This window comes from Semicossyphus pulcher, unplaced genomic scaffold (assembly GCF_022749685.1).
Source record: "Semicossyphus pulcher isolate SPU_LCO1_2020_fin unplaced genomic scaffold, fSemPul1.0.p SCAF_9, whole genome shotgun sequence".
NCBI classification, from domain to species: domain Eukaryota; kingdom Metazoa; phylum Chordata; class Actinopteri; order Labriformes; family Labridae; genus Semicossyphus; species Semicossyphus pulcher.
Window position 1 is genome coordinate 6732193 of NW_027211770.1, and position 19503 is coordinate 6751695.

At 41.6% G+C, this 19503-nt stretch overlaps 1 protein-coding gene across 17 annotated transcripts in view; it reads right to left on the reverse strand.

The window, feature by feature from the left end:
- rims2a (regulating synaptic membrane exocytosis 2a) overlaps positions 1 to 18483 on the reverse strand; it is a 143123-nt gene extending 124640 nt beyond the window's left edge. For all 17 annotated transcript variants that reach the window (XM_069655882.1, XM_069655879.1, XM_069655874.1 and 14 more), the window contains exon 1: positions 18308 to 18483. In XM_069655882.1, coding sequence (XP_069511983.1) covers positions 18308 to 18483 — 176 coding nt within the window. The remainder of the gene's footprint in view (positions 1 to 18307) is intronic.
- Between the last annotated feature and the right edge of the window lie 1020 nt (positions 18484 to 19503).

A 19503-nucleotide genomic window follows, 5' to 3' on the forward strand; every position in this document is an offset into this window, starting at 1 on the left:
AAACATCATAACAGGAAATGAAAGGCAGGGGAAATCATTGCTGCAGACGTTGTAGACTGTAGCCGCACTGCTTAGCAAAGAGGTTTCATTGTCCTTCAAGAAACAAATTGAGAAATAACTCTGATTCTGTCGCTCACAGGAAAAGCAAACCAAAATGTACACACTGGGATGCTAAAATACTTGCTCTCCTGGTAAGTGAAAACAGGTCAGCAGCTCTCTTGCTGAGAATTTTATTCAACTCAGTTGGCAGTTGGCAAAGATCCTTTGGAGAGCTGGATGGATGCAGCTCCTTCTGTACAGACAGTAGGACAATTACACAGCAGGCTGTCACGAGGACCTGAACATTTTAATAAGATCCCAGAGATTTAATTAATCCTAGCCCTCTGAATATACATCTCTGCTAATAAGAGGAGGAAAGGAGAGGAGAGTCTGAGGCTACCTCTCTCTAAACTTTGCAATCCCCCCTTGTCTTTCACCAATTAAACTGCTACTCCCTTGCCACAGTTAAGACAAACACAATTGATGTGACAGCTGTACAAAAAGCCCTGAATCATCACATTCCCAGACCGAGAAGAATGTTGGCAACATGTCACATGCACCACAGCAGGTCCAGGAACAGCTAATGTGCATTTAATAACTTATGATGGGCAGCAGAAACACAAACCTACTGACTTACAGTCAGACACCAGGTACACCCTGGCACAGAAGACGATTTTATTCTCTGATATTGTAGTCAAAACATTTGGGCACAGATTGTCAAATCAACTGACAAAATCCAGGAGGTGAAAATTAACATCTTTGTACGTCTTAGGAAACAATTCATCAGTGTTTTCACATCTTTCAGCTCAGTGTTTTGGTGTGTCGTGCTCAGTGTTTTACTTTTATGGAACAATCTCATCCTCATTAGTGCTTCCAATGGCTGTTTCAGCTAGCTGCTCTGCACTTAACAGACAGAAACAGTTAGCAAATATGCTATTGAATATGGTGTAGCATTTAGCGGCAAAAGAGCTAGCTACTGGATTTAGTTGAGAGCAAAAGAGTGTGGCTGTTAGATCTTTATCATCAAGTACACAGATACGAGTACAAAGGAATGCTAATGTTGCTCTGTGTCTGCTGAATGTGCAAATGTGCGATCCATTGACAGCATTTTCCTAATGTGCATTTAAAATACTGAATGTTAATGTTGTATTTACAGCTTGTTAGATGCCCCCAACTGTCCACAAATCATTTTATATATCAATTTTATAAATGATATGGCTAGGCTGAACCACTATTAGCTCTACTGACATGCTAAAGTAGCAGCTGTAACGTACATCTAGCTAATAAGCACATTTCATTTCTGAGCTAGTAATACTTTATCTATTTCATCGTTATAGACTTCATACTTAGCTATTTGAATGTATCTATTTCTGAATGAACTGACTATCATCAGATCCCATAAAAAATAATGTGGACTATTTTTACACACATTTTAATGTGTTAGTGAGTCTTTACAGCATTGTTGTGGCATTAACTCATGTCACCCAGTGTAACAATATTGCTCATCAATGTGCTTTCAAAAGTTTATGCACAACAATGGATGTGTTGGTACAAAGGAATACAAATCATCTGGCTCAATAGCTTTAAGCTATTACAAGAAAATAACATTTAGACGCCCGCATCGGGAAAAAATGCAGGGAGCAGCTATTCTAGACTTCTTTTTCCTTTTGCTGTACCAATATCAAATCAATGTCTAAAATGACATAAGCACCATTTTCATCAGTTTGCTGCCTATAGATCAACAATAACAATCACAGCAAACACACACACACACACACACACACACACACACACACACAATATTCTGTGTCACACTGTTCTGGGCTTCCACACATGCCACTTAAAGCGTAATTACTTTCCAATTACACCACCTCCCGTGCCAAAAGTGTGCCAGGCATGCCCAGCCAGTCACTGTGAGGTCTTTCTCTAATGTCTTTGAGCAAACTCCAGCTCAGACCTTTCTGTTTTCTTCTCAAAAGTCAGCTGGAGGTTGGTGGAACAGCTAGGAACCGTAGGGACATGGTCAGATGTAAAGTAGCAGCACTGTCCTGGTGTAAAGTGTGGTTTTATAAAAGTACTGTTTTGGGGGGCAGGCAATGAAAATGGCAGTTATATAGGCTAAACAACTTTTTGTACAATTGTTCAGAATACCTGTAATACTGAAGTAGACCACATTGCACTCAGTTTAGTTTGACTATGTAGGCTGTACAACTTCATTAATGTCAGGTTTTAATTACAGTGTCAGTCGGTGTGTCTGCCTGACAATCCCATTCTGCGGGAATAAAGATGATTCCTGTGGGATGAACTGCCTGAAAACCTCATCTTGTTTCATAACTGAGATGTTGACAAAAGGGTAATAATTTGAAATGTATGTTTTCAAAATCAATTATATTGTACAGTGACTAAAGTGTTATTGTCTGGCCTTTGGTGATTCCCACCCCATGCAGAGACGCCGTAATGAACTGCATTTTCAAATGATTTCATGTTGGCATCCCACATGGCTTGACAGTTTAGATAGATAGTTAGAAGCAGCCTCATCTTGGCACTAACACTTATAAAGAAAATCTGTGATAGAGGATCTCACGGCTAAGCGGTGACCCTGCAGGCCCTTTGAGTCCACTGCAGACTGGGTGATAATTGGATCATAAGGGAATAATCTGGCTCAGTGGGTAAATACCAACTACATACATGATTAACACCATCCCAGCTAGTCAGTACTGCCAGGAGACGAGGTTTATGTCTGTCTAAACTCATTTAGAGGCGGCTGACCTAAAGGGAAATCTTTCACTGGAGACAGTAAAAACACAGAACTCAGATTTTTTTTCTTGATGATAAATACACAGAGAATGATTCCTTTCATGTCACCAGTACATGATTCATGATTAAAAAAAAAGTCACACCTCAGTAACCAGCCTCCGTGGGTTAACTCGATAAAACTGTAGTTTCTAATTCGATTTTTACTGAAACCTTAAAATAAAAGTCAAATATTGTTGCATCTGATGCAGTTAAAACTGACAATGCATGGATAGGTAATTACAGTATTTCAAGAAATCACTGTTCTTCATTGCAACAATAAAGAGACGTCTCTTTCTCTTGGACCCTATAACGGTAACTTATTTAGCTTATTAATAAGCACATTTGCACCTTACTGTTTGCAGTAAGTCTGCTCATCACGGGAAAAATTTGCGCTGTACCTTTAAAAGCATCTCTTCTAATTGTATGTTTTTCAACTCTTGTAATTTAACATCTATCCATCTATCTATATATCTATCTATCTATCTATCTATCTATCTATCTATCAGTGTGCAGCAGAAAGCATGTAAAATGTTTTAATGGCCAGGCACCAAATTATGTAAAGGGGTCTGAGCTAAACCATAATTTATAAACAGGTGTAAAAAAAACTCTTAATCGAACAACTGGAAAGAGAAGTCATGGGGGGATTATGTTTAATGTGTTCGTACAATATAGTGGTATAATAACTTCTGCATGTTTCTGTCACTTTCACTGCATGAACTTTCATTTCAGTCAGTAGCAGGGGCACAGCAGTGTTTGTTCATGATGATGAGCAGGCCAGAAAAACTGTGGAAATCAGCTATTTTAACTTTAGCATATTTATCCTGTTTCAGGCAAGCTTTAACACGTTGTTTGCATTACGAGTTACAGTTTGTTTTATTTCATTACAAATGTCATGACTATGCATGTCTTGGTGCAATCTCTGATTCAATTTATATCTTTTGAATAGTGTTTGTGAATGTTGTGTCAGGCATAAAAACTAACCAAACAAAAATATACAATGTGTAATAATCCTATAAAGTGTATTTGTAATAAAATGTCCAAAATGTGGAAGAAAAGAGGCGATAAGAAGATGTCACATAAGAAGAAAGAAACACGTAATTGTTATCTTTATTCCATACAAAGTCCCTGAAGTATGCATACTGTTGCCCATAGCCACATAAGGAAACTCAACATGCACAGTGTCTGACAGTGTCAGCATTACTCCTGCAGATTATATAAAACAGAAATCTCACATTGTACCACCTCTACTGTACACTCCCTGCAAATCTCCTAGAAAGGGAGAGTGTGCACTAAAAATAGCAGCTCATTTAAAGACAGATGATTAGGTCTTGAGGCACCTGTTCATTCTACCTCTCCAATAAATGCCAGAAGAAGTGCTACTTAACGCTTTCTCTCCACCTCAGAGAGGATTAGGGGCAGGGGATAGAGTGCTGATAACTTCCTCTGGCACGGGGCGCTGGCACAGCGCGATAGGCAGGGCAGGAGGGACGACGAGAGGGCAAGCGCCTCGGTGTGGAGGGGTTGGCCAGCTACCACAGCTGGGCCTTAGAAAGCACAGATAGGATTGAATCCATGGGGCACACTCATCAGAATAGGCAATCTAACAGCGCACAACCCAGACCTCCTGACCAAGGACTAATATTCAGATTGTCAAACAAGAGTTGGCAACAGCAGATTTTCTGAGCAACGGGGAAGTGGCTAATCTGCTGCCAAAATTAACTAAAATCCATCTGTTTCCTTAGATTACCTGCCAGGATTCAATTGAGCTGCTCCATATCTCCCCTCCTGAGAGATTTCCAAGTGGCAAAGAGTCAGCTAATCACCCAGCAGCCCACACATTCACAAGTGTATTTCCATGCGTGCTTACAGGAAACATATGCACAACATTTATTTTAATACAGCTAGTTTATTGTACAGTGGAACTGAATCAGCTTAATGAGCAACATTTAGTCAGAGGTAGTGATGCACCATGTTTGTGTTCTTACACATATGTGCTTGTTTGCTTTAGTAATGGTGTGTGTATGAACACGTCTCTCTGTGTATGTGAATGCTTGGTTGCTTCTCCTGTCAGCCCACTTTATTCAACCTGACACAGATACATTTTATTCTGGCTGTGATCAGCACTTTCTTGGCAGCTGACATTGTCCCATGCTAACGTCACAACTCCTCCCACACACAGCTCAACAGCTCCACTGGGAATACTTTTGAAATTCAGCCTTAACCCCACCACAGCTAGGTCAACACCCTCTGTTTTAGCCCGATCTCTGGCTCCCATAGCCAGACAAAGACGGCTGAATGCATCTTCATGTCCTCCTCTAACCCTATACGATACACAGTGAAGCATCGAAGCACTCCTCGAGCACCAATTCTGTCCTGTCTTGCTATTATTGCCTTATTATTTCCAGCCCTATAGTCAGCAAGAGCCTAGTTTGAGCATTTTCCCTGGCTTGCTCTGGAGAGGGACTCTGGTAACTGGAACACCTCAGGTTTTAATGAAAAAAATAAATAAGGCTTGCTCGGATGCATCAGCTGAAAAAAAACTAAATGCACTACAGTTTGTGATGATCATGATCGCACTCAAACTCTCTGCCATTGTCTAGACCACAACTAATCTCCCATCGGTGCCGTCATCACACACACACACACAAAAACCTCTCCATGATGTTGTTGTTCCTGGCTGGTAGCAGTGGGTGGGCTGTACTGAAACTGCAGTCAGCTGCCTGTGTCTCATTCGGGGCTATAATAATAGCCCGGCCGTGGCTAACAATAGAGAGGTAATAGATACCTTGCCTATTGTTGGCCTGTTCTACTCCTTCCTGTCCTAATTCAGCACTACAGCATGTCACTATTAGCTTGCTTAACTAAACTGCATACAGTACAGTGTACACAGGCAGACAACCAGCAGGGCAACCTGATATCCCCTCAATGCAAACAGATTACACCCATCGCTTAGATGCTGTAGATGCTGTATGATGTTACACACCTTGGAATTGAGGTATCTGTTACCCCATTATCATACACTTAAGTTATAACATACTGAAGGGTACATAGGACTTACAATATAGGCTTTAAATGTTCAAGTGTGCAAGTTCAGCAGAATAAACAGATGTCACCACGATACTGTACGACTGAAATGAACTAGAACTCCGAGCCTCTCAACATCTGTCCAATGACATGATGATGATGATGAGATGTTTGACTCTGGCTGCTGTAAAACCCCAAATCAAAGGATTCCCTTGCATTAGCTGCCTCTCTGCAAAGATTTAAAGCCAACCAGCCAGCCAACCATCCAAGCAGCCGCCCACTCGAGGATAAGGCGACCAGCTTTTACTTGCTGTCTAGAGCAAACACAGCCGAACAAGCAGACCCCTCCTCTCCTCCTCCTCTTGGCCTAATGCCTGGTGACTTTAAATGCCTGCATTTCCTGCCTTAAGATACTACTTGAAATGATTGTATTTATGTTTCACAAAGTAGGATTCTATGCTTCTGTGCAGCAACCCCCCAGCCCCTCCCTCCTCATTCCACTACTACACATCCAGGCCATCTCAGCATCACCATGGCGATGGCAGCAGTATCTCAGTGGGTCGAGTGATATTAAGGGATTAGTGGGAGATCCTCCATCAGACTTTGGTCGAAGAGCACGATCCCGGGATCACAACATCGGCTCTCTGTGCCTCTCTCCTGATCAGTGTCAGATGACGGGGATGAAAAACAGGCCTCTTCACTGTTATTTCCGTGGTAGAAAGTGTAGTACACGCAACACTACACAACCCGAGCAACCGTGAATACACTAACGCGTGCTCACATACAGATACTGAATGTGCAGAATAATGCTGTGAAAGCTCCCACAAAGCCACCTTCAGCCCTAGGCAGTGAGAGCAGTGGTCTATATGCTGTACAGCCTGTCCTAGTGTAGGTTACATGGTAGTGCTGTGTGTAGTGTTCAAACAGTGGGCTTACATAAGGACCACGGCTGCATTAGTGACGTTATAATAACGGCTGCTCTTCATCCTCCCTTATTTATGTCAGTCGGCTGCTTCTGTAATCTACAGCAGCATCTACTGTACATGTGTACACTATAATGCTACTGATCCCTGCCAGACCTCTTACAACAATAAACCAATTCAAAGCATTCGTATAGAATTATGATGGATCAAATGAGTAATACATGTTGAAATATAACTGATGTACATGGCAGGAAACAGGAAATTAATTGTAAAAAAGATATATAGAAATAAAGCAAGTTTCCCAACAAATGTAAAAAACAAAACAAAAAAAACATTTATCTGCCTATGATGTGAGCAGAGATCGCTTAAGCACATATAAAGTTTTCCAACAGAATCACTGCAACGATCATTACATAATAGATTCCACTGGCTGGTTGTGAGGCCTCTGCTGAGTTAGAATGTGTAAGTGTGTGGGTGTTTCATTGAGAGTGTAGTATCTCTGTGTGCGTGTGCTGAACCAATACAGGAAGGCTCCATTTGTTTATAGAAAGCAATGGTTGGTTTGAGTTTTGGGCCAAACAAAGGCGTATCAGAAGGACCGGCTCGGCAGCATGCACGTGTTTGAGTCACCAGCTTGCACCTGCTCCGACCAGCTGAGTCTTGAATGAGCGGAACATGGACAGACACACAAACACACACGGGGAAGGAAAGATTAGAGCACCCTGTGTAAACTATCGCTTGTAAATATGCCGGCTCGCACACAAAGCAGAGCGGGGGGGGGTTAAAGACTATTAACATTAACATTATTGCTTTTTTTTGGCTTATTTTAAATTAATTTGGGTTGTCAGCTGTTCTTACAACAATAGATCTCAATAATAAGAGAACTGAGGTAAGAGAAAGTAACCAAACTGTACACTTTTGTGTTTAATTCCTTTCTCTTTGGAGTCAAGAAAAAGTGTAACAAGAGTCTGAGCTGTGTCGTCTCCTTTTTAAGAATCTTTAACATTAACACTTTGGTTCTTAGTTTACCAAAAAGAGGACTTATTATGAAATGTATGAGCTTCCAATAAAGGGTGGGTCTAATTCTACTTGACTTGTGTCCTGATCTCAAAACTTCAGAAATGTCATCCCTAGTAGCAGCAGCTGCCACTTGGTGTGCTAATATGCTGAATGTTAGTTAAGCTGCTTTGACAGTGTTAGCTGTTAGCTTGCTGAGAGGTCTGTTAGGTGTGGACTTTCCTTACAGCTACACTTTTTTGCTGTTAGACTGCTTGGTCAAAGACACAACTGATCTGTAACTGAGAGGATTTTGACTTGATAAAAACAAAAATGAATAGCCTGACATTGCTAAAAAATGGGGCAGATAATGAATGGAGGGAAGGATTTAAGGTATTATCTTTAGAAAAAGAAAATTGTTAGCAATTTTGTGAAATATCCTTTATTTGTTGTTTCCTTAAAGATAGGTAAAGATAGATAAGAGGATAGATACCAGAGCCCGACTGATTTATGGGTCAGCGGATTTTATCGGTAAACAAACATGACCTGTGAAATGTGAATATATGCTCCAACGATAATTGGAATTTTTGCAGAGTAAAAAATACATACAATGCCTTCACAAGTGTAAGGCAGTGTCATTCTGTCTGTTACCAAACAGAGGACACCCTATCTCTTTTTGACACCCATCACTGTTCATGTAAAATACAGCTGGAGTCAAGAAATTTAACAGCCACCTCACTCGTGGTTACAACTATAAACCAGCACAAAAATGACTATTACCAACATATGCCAGACACATTGCCAGCATTAACAAATTTTGGAAAATAAAACAGCAAACGTAACAACTTAAACTACTCACTCAGCACTAGGCGCCAGGCATGATGGGAAATGAGGACCATCCCTACCGCTGGCAGAGTGCGCGTCTCTTTTTTTTTGTATATATATGTATATTACTTAAGAGCTGTCAACAAATATTTTACATTTAAATATATTACCGAATTGTAATAAAAAACAGATATTCGGATATAAAAATTAATATTCGATGTGAAAAAAATCAGCACTACCGCGGTTGTCTCGAGCTCTTGCGTGTTCTCATATGTCCTCACGTGCACTCTCCTGGTTATGGAGTAACTTTAAAAGCACACAACGTTACTTTAAACTATGATACGTTAATAGTTAACTTTAGTCTAGCTGAAAGAGCTACTTCAATAACCGTGTGGCGTGTGATAATTGTCGAAGGAGGGAAGCCATTGGGCTTTATTCAGGCACACTCGCACCGAGACAAGGATTTAGTTTAAAATGCCTTTATTGAATCAGGGCATCTCTTGTAAAAAACATCAAAATAACAAGAGTAAACGCAGACCAGTTTCGACCCTCATCGGGTCTTCCTCAGGGCGTGGCTAGGAATAGTCATGAAAGCGTGTGGCGTGTGGTAATGATGGCAGAGAATTCAAATTCCAGCTTGGCCGGAAAGAGAGAGATTCTCACCCGCAGCACAACAGACAGGTATGTTGACTTTTTTAAAAGACGTGTTTTATCTTTAAATAAATATCTGTCACAGCACAGCTTAACCGTAACCAAATTATTTTTATTTGTTCACTTTGCAAGGTGTAGGAGGCCTCTTTTAGAGGCATACTTATGTTTAAATAAATAAATATTTGCAAGTAAATTTGAAGGAATAATCAAACATCATTTTTGGCCAATTATGACAGCACTCTATTACTCCCTAATATCGGAATCGGCATCAGCCCCAAAAATCCAGTATCGGTCGGGCTACCACTCAGCCTCTCCCGCCTTCATGTAACAAATGAAGCTGGAGCTAGATTATCTCAGAGACTGGAAGCAGGGAGAAAAGTCCATTTCTAATAAAATCATTTCACATTTCCGTTTTTCTTTTTATCTAGTGTCACAGACACAAGAAAGAGATATCAATCTGCTAATATAACAGAAAAGCAAATATGTGCTTTTCCCAAATATTCTTAGCTACACTTTTAATCATTATTATTATTGTTATTGTTATAATATTACAGCACTATTTGCAATTGCTCCTATAATATTCAAAAACAAGCCTGTAAAATCCCCCTATGCCATAAGTCTTAAAGCATCACTTCCTATGTTGCCTCACAAACTTGCACTTGGCTCTATGTGAATACCATTAGCAAGCTAAGTAATTATTCTGCTGATGAAGAGGACTAACCGGTCACAAAATTTCCGCAAATCTTTGTAAGATAAAAATAAGCCAATTCCTCTTTCACTGAAAGCTGCTAAAATATCATTGTTATAATTGAACAATTAGCAAATGAAGTTAGCGTGCAAACAATACCAGCCACTTCACAAACAAGTGTGCTAAATGATTGAATGATAAAAGACCAAAAGAGCTATGATACGACATTATTTTAATCAACTGAAGTCAAAATTTGTTCTGTTGTTATCCTGTCGATAAACCTTACATAATGTCTTTACTAAAGCGCAAACAAGTAAAGTATGCATTTTTGAAGTTTATTAGCTGTCTTTAATAACTAAATTACTCCTTGTTCATGAAATGGACTTCTGTCTAATTGGTGGTCGAAGCTTGTCCTATAGTCTTCTTTGCTTTGCTGCCTGGCTCTTCTAGTAGCCTAAATGACCGCAGGCCTTGCTGCCTGGCTGCTCGCTGGCCATTGCAGAAAGCTGAATGTCTCTACTATTAATAGTCCAACTAACAGCATGAGGGTTCTCACGCTTTGAGTGCAATCAGCTTGAGATGACCTGATGCATGTTCCACCTTTAGTAACTGGCCATTCAGAAGCTAACTGTCTCTCACTCTCTCTCTTCAAGTATCTTTCCCGTAATGCATCTTTCACCCCTTGCTCACAATAAAAGTACACAGACTTCAACAGTAAAAATTCTCTGGATACATAAACAACTACCTCACCATGAACACAGCAGAACTGAGAAACCCTGGTTAAAGGTATGTAATTAAACTGCTAGAGTCGAGTCTGAATGAAACCCTGGATATGTAAAGCCCTATAGGCCGTGTGTTTTGAGCCCTCTGCTGTGCAGAGTGGAGATATGTCTTTTCCTCTGACCTTTCAGGGTTCACCGATCATAAAACAAACCCAGAGGGAATGTCACAGGAGAGAAAAAAGGCGCCACACCTCACAAGCTATACTACAGTATCTACACTGACACAGCACCTGTCCCAGAAAAATGTGTAAAAAAGAATGTTACTTGTTTTGCTTCCAAAGTAGTAGTAGTTTTGAGCGACACATTTAACATCAATGCTGCCAAGTACTCCACAGCTGGCAAATATGTTCCTTAGAAGCACTAGGCTTCCCTCAGTGGGTCAGATGCTGTATATCTTCCTCTACACTGACTAAACTCAGTGGTGTGGAGGGATGATAGGCAATAAAAGTGATAAAGTGGCCCCTTCTCGGTCCCTTTCGCTCTGACGTTTCTACTCTCTTTTCTCTCGTTGTCGGAGGCTGCCTTTTAATATTTTTACTTATCTCCTTCTTTCTGTTTTCCCCTTTGAAAAACGACTATTTATCTCTATGTGCCTCTCCTAAATTGTGTTGATCTCATTCAGGCTACTCTTGCACAGCATGCTGGGGGGCTTATATAACAACAGGCCAGATGTTCTAGTACTGGAGCTGTTGTTGGGTTCTGTTCACAGTATCACTAGTCTCTGATGCAGCAATCATACTTTTAACATATTTTCATCTGGTGAAGTAAAACACTGCATCATATTTTATTTTACCAGTCGGACATTAACTGCTTAAATACAGCTACAATTCTGCTGCATGGGTGCTGCTCATAATTTAACTAATTATTAAACACATTGCAGATTTCCCTTCACTGCAGCAAGCAATTTGTTTTACATTAGTTTTAATATACAACACCCCTTGTTAACGCAACCTACTTCTCTTTCTAAAACATTTTCCTGCTGTCATGTTTCGCCAAGGGCATTTCAAATTGCACAGCCAGGGGCAGGAAAATCCCTTCAAACTTTGCTTGAGGGATAAGAGCCCAGCAGAGAACAAAACCCATGCTGACGAATGCAGATGTTATTTAGAACAAAGCCCTGAGAGACAATAGGGCCCAATGCTGTGCTGTGCCACGCGAGAGAAAAGCAGGCTATGGGAGATGGCAGGCTGATTGCTCTGTCAATGGGGACTGAGGCTGTCATATCAGCAACGAGACCTGATAGCATCTCAGACGTCAATGTCTCTCCTCTCATTTTCACTCTGATGTTCTCTTCTCCTTTCCTGTCCTCCCTTCTCCTCCTGTCCCCTTGTCCCTTCTCATTTCCTCTCCTCTCTCCTATGCTCACCTGTCCTATCATTCCTCGTTTTCTGCCCTCCCATCTCCCTTTGCTGTTCCTTTTTAGCGTGTCCTCATGTGACCTCTCCTTCCCTTTCTCACCTAGCCTAAAGTTTATTTTGAATCAATCAAACATGTACTGCAATGTCTGCTGCCATAAATATTGTCTTATGTACTGACCCTTGGATGAAAATAGTCCCAAACAAGCTCCTGTTAAAGTGGCATTTGCTAAAATTACCCAGCTATTTCAAAAGTAGCCTTTTTGGTGCATTATGGATCAGCCTGTCTTGTTGAACAATGGTTCAAATGGCTCTATGTAATGGGAAAGGTGTTGTTTGTAAAGTCAGAGCTGTAGATAATTTAAGCATCTTCCAGGAAATCGTTTTCTAACCTACAACTTTAATGTTTTGCTTCAGTCTTATACCACTCTCATCAACCTCTTATCTGGCAACAACAGGCAGCTGCTTCAAGAATCTCTGATAGACCAGCTGTGCACTACCTGCCCAGCACCAAGTGACACTGACAAGCCTAGCAACTAGCTAGTAAACACAGTAAAGCAATGAGCACACATAAGAACACTTTCCTCAGTATTTGGCGAATACAAAAACAGAGCTTGACATAGATTGCATATTACACTTCCATTGACCAGTTGGCCACAGACCTAACCTCAAATGAATTCCATTGTTGCTCAAGGTCTTGTGGATGTGTTAGTACCATCTTTGCTAAAACATTAGCTTTAAAACTTAATGTACCATGTGTGCAATGTTCAGCTTTTAAAGGGTTATACCCACAAGAGGCCAAAAACTGATTCATGCTTCTTTAAAATTAAATTATGTATAACTTGAGTACAGGGTTAAACAGAAAAGGTAAAAGAACAGAGAAAAGTAGCACTTGCAGGAGTAAAAGTAATGTGACAGGTACAGTAGGCTAATGGTTGAAATGTGAGAAATGTAGATGAATAACAGACCACCAAAGTACCTCTACACTAGTATCATCCAATTGGCTCACACAGTAGCACAGTTGAGCAGAATATATATATAATTTGACTCATGTCAGTTGTGTTCTAACCAGATAAGCTGTCCAGCTCAGCAAAACTACTTGACAATATGTCGATCTTCCATAAGCAAAACACATTGTTACTTTAATTGGCATGATGGTGTATTCATTTGACGTGTGTTCTGCTTTATAGAGTCAAGACAGCATCCACTCTTCCACTTTTCTCTCTCTCTCCCCCTCTCTCCCTTGGGGAAAGTGATGGGGGATGGGAGTCTCTAGAACACTCATGACAGAATCTGCTCTTTGCATGGGAAGGCGAATGAGCATGGGTGAGTGAGCTAAGGGAACAAGAGGAAAACAGAGAGAGTGTATACTGTATATTGTCCAGTGGGAAGCTTCTGATGATTGCCTCGCCTCATTTCACAACCATAGGTCTCTCTGTTGTGAACATGAACACAGCTCCTCACTGTAAACCTACAGTAGGTTGTGCAAGGTTTGTGATGAAAGTACAGCCATTTAGACAATGAGAAAAACTGCACTATATTACTAAGATATATAAATGCTGTGCCTTTTACTATTTAACACAAATGCAATCACATTTTAAAGGAGCTGAGTACAGGGGTGTGGTGTTTGCAGTGATGAAACAGTGTCTTTTTGGGTTGCGAGATTTGTCTCTCTCCACCGAGGTGAGGTCACTAAGTCTGTATTTACTTTTTATGCTTACACCTCTACAATATGTGTGTGTATGTGTGTGCACTCTACCACTGCTACTATCTCAGAAGGCCTGAGATCCTACTGTATAGCCTCCAGGGACACAGGGCCTCTCGGTTGCTCTAACCCCAGCTGGTACACAACACTGAGCTCTCTAGCATCATCAGATAAATGACCAGGACAGGGCCGAGGTGCTGAGTTGGGAAAAGGAGGGGGTATCAGAAAAAGGAAATGGGATGTGATCAATCAAAGCTAATTCTAGGTCAACACTGTTCGTGCTTAACACACACACACCATCCCCCCTGCATCTCTTACCAAAGCATGCATTTCATTCCTAGAACATGATTATTTCCACATCTTTGTGGACTGAACTGACAGAGCCTGGGTCAAACAAAGTATACACATGAAACCAGCACTAAAATAAGATAAGATGATCATGTATTTCATTTACACTATAGTTCTGTTCATGTGAAATGTCAGGATTATATAATGAATAGTTTTGCCTAATTGGTTTCTCATCTCTGTACACACAGTGTAGTGTAAAATGTAAACAAGAGGGATGATGGAGTACTGTAAATATTGAGTGTAACAGTGTACATAGCTACATGGGAGAATTAATTACAGATTTTACAAAGAGCATTACTCGTAGTTGTATCATGTCTTCTTCTGTGCGTCCCCACATTTAATTGAATATTGTATTAAACAAGTGGAGCTTCACTGCATTACTAAGATTATTTTTTAATATATCGCAACATGTGACCAACTCATTGAAAAACTCATTTGTGAGTATTAAAGTAATAATCTCTCAGATTTTCATTTAAATAAATGTCTGTTAAGTCACTATCTATCGCCCAGCAGTGGTTGGTCTGCCAGAGAGGGTAGGCAGAGCTAAGCGGCTGCTTTTCCAGTCTAGGCAAGTGTTGTGAGTAAACAGTAATCTACTATGTCTGAACAAATGATCGACAAAGATCGATGACGACAGATACAACTTCAAAAATAAGTGAAAATCCACTCAGATGAAGTCTAAAAAGGAAAGCGACCATCAGCGAGGAAATCAAAAGTTACAACCGGAGTCAACCGTGGACGTCACACATGCAACACTGTTTGGATATCTGGGAAGTGTGCTCCGGCAATTACCTTTCATCACCATACATGCTGCCAAAGAGAACAAAACTGAGATCTTCAAGATTATAACTTTAAACTACAGCTTGCCGCAGACTCTTATGTAACATCCTCACCAGCTTGATACGATACAGTTGTACTGAATGTTCATAGGTAATAATACTGTAATAATGTTAAAGTCAAAACCACAATTTCAAAATATATTTCTTTCAATTTCAGGTTTTCGGGACAAAAAATGCTCTCTTCTGAGATAAAATCCCAAATTCTCAGTGTACACATTATAATCCCAGATGAAAGAGACAGAAGGGAAACTAGGAGTATTCATGGTCCAGTGCAATAAACATGGGAGTGCCCAAATAGATGGCTGAGCAGCAGACACCTCAGAGCCCTGGAATAGCTGCATCTCAGTGGGAGTCCCTCCTACAAGGCAGCCAGTATAATTAGCACTGTCAAAGGAGGTCCCTGAGCGAATGACACAGTCCCCCCAATTCATGAGTTGAACACTGTTACAAGCAAGAGGAGGGACTGGGATATTTACTGGGATGCTACATATGTGGTCTGTGTGTAAAGAAAGATAAATAATATCTTTTGCCTATATATCAGTCACGGATATATTTTTACTTACTAACCATACTTGTCACCGCAAGGTCAAACATGACAAAGTATTAGCAGGTAAAGGTTGAAAAGAGAAAGTCACAGTTAGGTTGGAGAACATTACTACCTCCTCCCTCCTAGCCACCAAGAAGGAACAGTAAAGCAGTCCTAGAGGATTGGAGGAACAGGGAGAAAGGAGAAGTGGCGCCCCAGGCATTCTGTGGGTCACCCCTTCATAGGCAGCTGATGCCTGCCTGTGGGAAACACTGTCTCTAGGTGGGTGGGGGCGGAGGTCCCATAACCATTATTACTGTATTGCTCAGAAACTGCAATGCATGGAAGGCCAGTATAGCTAATTATCATAAGTGTTTTGAACTGAAAATAAATTAATAACAGCAGCTTTGATTAGCTTTCTAGGACATCATTCTAAGAATAAGCAATAGATTTGTAGTGCGCCACCTTATGGAGGAAATTCACTCTCATTGGTTTCATTTTCTACCACATACAGGCCTGCTATGAGCAGGCTAAGAGAGAGTAGCTAATTACATGCAAGTCAGCAGCACTGGATTTCCGTCCACGCTCTCTGTAGCACCTCCAGTTAGATGACAGCAAGTTGGCAAGCCCTGCAGCTGGAGGCTTCTCTCTCTTTCCCTCTCTCTTCTCCATCCCTCCATCCTCCCAGGATTCCCTCTGTTAGATTACACACTTCGATGTTCAAACTGCTACTTTCTCGAAAAGCCATCCAAGCTGTTATGGGATTGGATCGTGTATGCGACAGAGCAGATGCACAGGATATATGGTTGGATGTTGCAGTGTTGGTGTTTGCTTCTGAAACCATCCTATGACATGTTAATCCACTGCAGGTGTACCTATGCCAGGGCTGAGCATATTAACGCTGCTTTAGGATACGTTATGCTTGTGTGATTCATAGGTAAAGAAAGTGGGGAGATACTGTTCTGATGACTCATGATGAGTCATCTTGTACATATAGATGGAACACATGAAAACTAACCGACATACTCTTGCTGTGTAAAAGCATGAAAGAAAACTTTATTATTACGCCAAATGGAGTTCAAGAGGTCTCCTGTACACTTATTTGACCAATCAGAATCCCTCAAACACGACAGAATGGTGGCGGCCAGCCCTGTATTAACTCCATGTCTTTTGTCATCTGTTAGCCCTCTACAGTATTGCCCTGTTGGTGAGATAAAACCCCAAGTAACAAAGGCATTCAGGGAAGAAGCCATGCTGGAAACATAATTCTTATGCTAATTAGCACACAAGCCATCAATAAAAAGGCCTCTTTGACCTGTCTTAGATGCTTTCAGCTAGTGTGGCCTACAATCAGAATTACCTAACATTATGGTGAGACAGTCAACCAGCCAGTCAGTCATGTCCCTCACACAGAACAGCCTCTTCTGCCCATGCTCAGTCATGACAAGGCTTTGACATCACTGTCAGACTAAGAGTGACTAAAACTGACAATCCTCTTTACCTCAGAGAAAGAGAAACAGGAAAAACACTCAGCTATTGGGGAGGAGGGGGCCCTGAGATGGGAGGGAAGGCGGAAAAGGCCTGGGTGATTCACACAGCATGCACAGCAGCGGCTAAGGTAGCTGTGTCTTGGAGTAGGCCTACATGAGTCATGTTTATCATGCAGCAGCACAAGGTAGGGATTGCACAACTTTCAGTTCATTAAGAATGCTGCCTTGTTGCTAATATTTACCATACGATTGAAAAAATAGCTCTAATACCTCTAAAGATCACAGTGATAGTGACACATCCTTTAGATTAATGTGACTAGCCACGCTTGGAGGCTACAGCAACAGCAAGCCTGCCAGAGATGTCTTGAATTTGGGTGGACTTACTCATGAGTTCTCACACTAAATATAGCCTTATTTCTGCTGCATTAAAATCAAACGGTCAAAACACACTATCTCCTGGTTTGTGGACATGCAAGCAAGTGCATCCTTTTCAATGAGGAGGATAACTACAGGATAGAAATATTTAAAGCCACTCTCCCGAAATCCCTCTCTTCTCATTAGCCTGGCTTAACTAAGAAGGTCAAACACAATTTTTAATTAACGGTACATCAACTGTGTGTTTTTATGAACTGGGCAAGACGATAGAGTGTAATATCCCACCATAAAGCAGAGTTATGGCTCACACAGTAAAGGTTAAAGCGATGATGGCGGAAACAGTGCGGTCCACCTTAAAAACTAAAACCCTACAGTGGACAGCGCCGTGGTGCTGAAACTGCTCCGAGCGACATCTGTACACAAGGGGAGCGGGGGGGGCAGGATCTACCGAGACTTTAATGTTGAAATCACACACAACCCGCGTGCGCCATCGCCACAAAGGACACCTTAAATGATCTTTCCAGTGTCATATTGTGTAATCTCGGTGACGTTCGTGGGGAAAGGTTAAGCAATTTGGCGTGCTTTTTACGTGAAAATGGCGCCCGTTGCTGCTAACCCAGCCCATTATAGTACAGCACTAGCTACAACAAAGTAAGGGGGAAAGAGGTTGGAGTGTATGCCGCATTATAAAATTCTATTCAGCCATTCAAATAAAGTATTTCCGAAAGGGGGGTCAAGAGATGATAACCAGGGGAGGGAAATATCCCCCCTCCTGTCGGCTTGTAGTCGACTATTTGAGCTCTGGCTTGGATGTCAAGAGGCAACATGATCCTTCAGTACCTCACCATGATAGAAATTCACTCTGTAATAACAACCCAAAACACCCGGGGTTATTCACAACCACCAACAGCACCGACAGCTCCTAATATCTCCGCTTTTTCTTACTTTAACATCGACTGTTCCTTCGCATCCTCCTTCTGCTGTCGGTCCATGACACCGAGGATGATCTTCCTCTCCTCCTCGGTGAGGTGGCTGAGGTCCGGCATCTCCGGCATGGCGCCGGCCGCTGAGGCAGCAGCAGCAGGGCCAGGGCCGCCCCGGGGCCCGTGTGGAGCAGACATCTTTACACACAGTGGCTACAAAACGAGAAAAGCACCGTCAACCAGCAGCATTCTGGGCGATATTTCAGTTACATTTCATGCCGTCAAAATTCAAATTGGCGGTAGGGTACGCTGGAGGCATCGTGGCTCAGAGACGGCATGACATCTTGGTTGAGAGTATCATGCACATTTTACACTGTGCTGCAGAAATAAGCGTCAAAATATTAATTACAGACTTCATCCTCGTCTATTAAAAGATAATAGGGTTAAAAAAAAACGCCAAATGAACGTTGCCTGCAAACCGGAAATTCGAAATATTTACGCTGCTGCAGGTTGTAACGCCAAATTTACACACAAAAATGCCTGAAATAGAACACCGAGGACTAGATATAGATGCCCTTAAAATACGCAAGAGTGCACAGGCTGTAGGCTACAACCTTTTGGTATTCCAAACACAAGCCTCCATCCATCCAGGTATAAAATGTAGAAAAATACAGAGGATTAAAAAAAAAAACTCTTGCCTTTTATTTTGCAGTCATGTTAAATCCTGTCTAACCCATCGCTGCCATCCTTTAGACAGGCTTCACTCGCATGTTGGAATTAAAGGTGCCAGGTCCGTCCTTGTTTGTTTTCGTTTGGAGTCCTTAACGCTCCTCTGTCACTCTCTTTAGCTCGCTTTCCTCCAGGTTGGTAATTCTTGGAGATTTCTTAAATGCACAAAAATGGATGCAATGACAGAGATAGAGAGAGAGAGAGAGAGAGAGAGAGGGAGGGATGGAGAGAGAGAGAGAGAGAGAGAGAGAGAGAGAGAGAGGCGGGGGGAAATCCAGATAGGAGGAAGAGGCGGAGCAATGGATACACGTAGAGAAATAAAGCCGAAAGGACGCTCTGGATGTTCATTGACAGCAGGCACATAGCGGCCACAAAAACACGGACTGGAGGCCGGAGCAGCACTGTACCAGGAAGAGCAGGGTGCATATTTCATAACAAGATCATGGGCAGCGTGGGAGGGGGGTGTAAAGTACGAAGATTAATACAAAA